This window comes from Impatiens glandulifera, chromosome 5 (assembly GCF_907164915.1).
Source record: "Impatiens glandulifera chromosome 5, dImpGla2.1, whole genome shotgun sequence".
Lineage (NCBI taxonomy): Eukaryota > Viridiplantae > Streptophyta > Magnoliopsida > Ericales > Balsaminaceae > Impatiens > Impatiens glandulifera.
The window spans coordinates 30,132,185-30,134,674 of record NC_061866.1 but is presented as its reverse complement, the minus strand read 5'-3'; the positions used below and the strand labels follow the sequence as shown (position 1 = coordinate 30,134,674).

The following is a 2,490-nucleotide window of genomic DNA, read 5'->3' as shown; positions in this document are numbered from 1 at the left end:
TCACTTTTGTTCATCGTTTTTCTGAGCCTTCATCCTATAAGGAGGTAGTTCGCGATCCCCTTTGGCAGACTGCTATGGCTGAGAACTTACTGCTTTACATCAGACTCATACATGGGATTTGGTTTTACTACCGTCTAGAAAACATGGCATTGACTCTCGTTGGGTCAACAAGATTAAAACAAAATCAGATGGTTCCATTGAGCGATACAAGACTCGACTTGTTGCTAAATGCTATTCTCAAAAATATGGCATGGATTATGAGGAAACATTTGCTCCTGTTGCGAAAATGATGATTGTTCGCACTTTGATTGTTGTTGCTTCGGTTTGCCAATGGAAAATCTCTCGAATGGATGTAAAAAATACTTTCTTGAATGGTGACCTTCATGAATAGGTTTATATGACGCCTCCCCTAGGTGTTCCTCATCAGCTTGGTGATGTTTGTAAGCTTCGCAAAGCTCTTTATAGTCTCAAACAAGCACCACGTGCCTGGTTTGAAAAGTTCTCTATTATGATCACTTTGCTTGGCTTTCTTCCTAGTCACCATAATTCGACTTAATTTGTCAAGCATACAACAACAGGACGTATTCTTTTATACTTATATATTGATGATATGATTATTACATGTGATGATCATGATGGTATTGAAATATTGAAGTCTGAGTTGGCACATTCTTTTGCTATGAAAATTTTTGGCATGCTACGTTATTTTTTGGGAATTGAGGTATTCTATTCTCCTAAAGGTTATCTCTTATCTCAATCAAAGTATATTGCTGATTTATTTGAGCGCACTCAACTAACCGACAATCGAACTATTGATACACCCCTTGAGACCAATGTTAGATATTCTTCGTCTGATGGAACTCCTTTAGAGGATTCTAGTCTTTATCGTACCATTGTTGGCAGCTTGGTATATCTTATTGTAACTCGCCCAGACATTCCACATACAATTCATGTGGTTAGTCAGTTTGTCACTGCCCCTACTATAGTTCATTGGTCTGCTGTTCTTCGTATTCTCAGGTATCTTTGGGGCACTCAATTTTACAATCTCATGTTTCCTTTCAAATATTCATTAGAGTTGCACGCCTACTCTGATGCAGATTGGGCTGGTGATCCTACGAACCGCAAGTCAACCACTAGATATTTTATTTTCCTCGATGATTCGCTTATTTCGTGGAAGAGCAAGAAACAAGATGTCATCTCTCGGTCTTCTACAGAAGTTGGGTATCGTGTCATGACCTCAACTACCTGTGAAATTATTTGGTTACGTCGATTACTTGCTGATATGGGTATTTAACTTTCTCACCCTACTCCGCTACATTGCGACAATTAGAGTGCGATTTAGATTGCACAGAGTTATGTCTTTCATGAGCGAACCAAACATATCAAGATTTATTATCATATCACTCGTCATCATCTACAAACTCACACCATCACTTTGCCATTTGTTCCTTCCTCTTTGCAGATTGTTGATATTTACAAAAGCACACTCGGCTTCGCGCTTTTGTTTTCTGACTGACAAACTCTCAATACTTATTGTTGTTGAATCGTGAGTTTGAGAAGGGATGTTAGATATATTATCTTTATTATCATTCAAGGGTATTTTAGTCTATTAGCACTTAAGGTATTTTAGTCTATTGTAATCATTAACTATATAAACTCTTTCATTACATTTAGTTTATTTAAGTTTTCTAATAAGAAACCCTAGCCTTTCTCTCTTTATTTTATCAAAAGCATCTATTCATAAGAGTAGGTTTAAACATTCAAATACTTTGTCTTTAAGAGTAATCTTCGCGGTCCAAAAATAGTCGGTTCCATGCCTTACCTATCCTTTCGAGTCCAAATATAATTTATATTTCTAACTTAATTAATGATTCTATTTGATTCATTTGTCAAATAATTTTTTTTTGTTTTCAAATTTGTTTGAGTTACTAGCTCCAAATCTATTAGTTTTGTTGTGTTGTTTTGGTTAAAACATTTTTGCTCATACTATATTCAAAAGAAAACGAAAAATATTAATCATAGTTAGAAGACTTACATGGATTCTCCAACAACTTTTCTTTTTTTCTTTCAATCTTTTGAATGATTCTTTAAACATCTTGTAACCATTCGTAGTTTCTTGATCATTATTCTGGATTGTTGTTGATCCATTTGTTTGATGATTCATCTTCGTTATGTTAGGTTTACAAACTTCTTTTGAACCGTCAAGTAAGTCGTTGAAGTCAAATGTATTATTTTCTTTTATAACCTCGCTCTTATACCATGTTGAGATTTATGCGTAAAATATATTAAACTTACCTTATTTCAAGAACGATCACAAACAAAGATAAAATTAAGACTTAAAGAGAGATAGTAGAGAGAAAAAAACGAAAAAATAATGTATGTTATAGTTTATGTTTTGTTGATGATAAGTAATAACCCGATCAATTTATATATACATAAATTTAGGAAACATACTTAATTAGCAAAATATAAAACTATAATAATATTCTA

The 2,490-nt window shown here is 33.8% G+C and overlaps 1 protein-coding gene across 1 annotated transcript; it reads left to right on the top strand.

Annotated features, from left to right (window-relative positions):
- Nucleotides 1-610: 610 nt before the first annotated feature.
- Nucleotides 611-1,294, top strand: LOC124939196 (secreted RxLR effector protein 161-like). Its single transcript, XM_047479699.1, has one exon. The coding sequence runs from the start codon at nt 611-613 to the stop codon at nt 1,292-1,294; it is 684 nt and encodes a 227-aa protein (XP_047335655.1).
- The last annotated feature ends 1,196 nt before the right edge of the window (nt 1,295-2,490 follow it).

Bases quoted from the DNA above. Each gene is read 5' to 3' on its own strand.
- LOC124939196 (XM_047479699.1), top strand. From the start codon at position 611: ATGATTATTACATGTGATGATCATGATGGTATTGAAATATTGAAGTCT.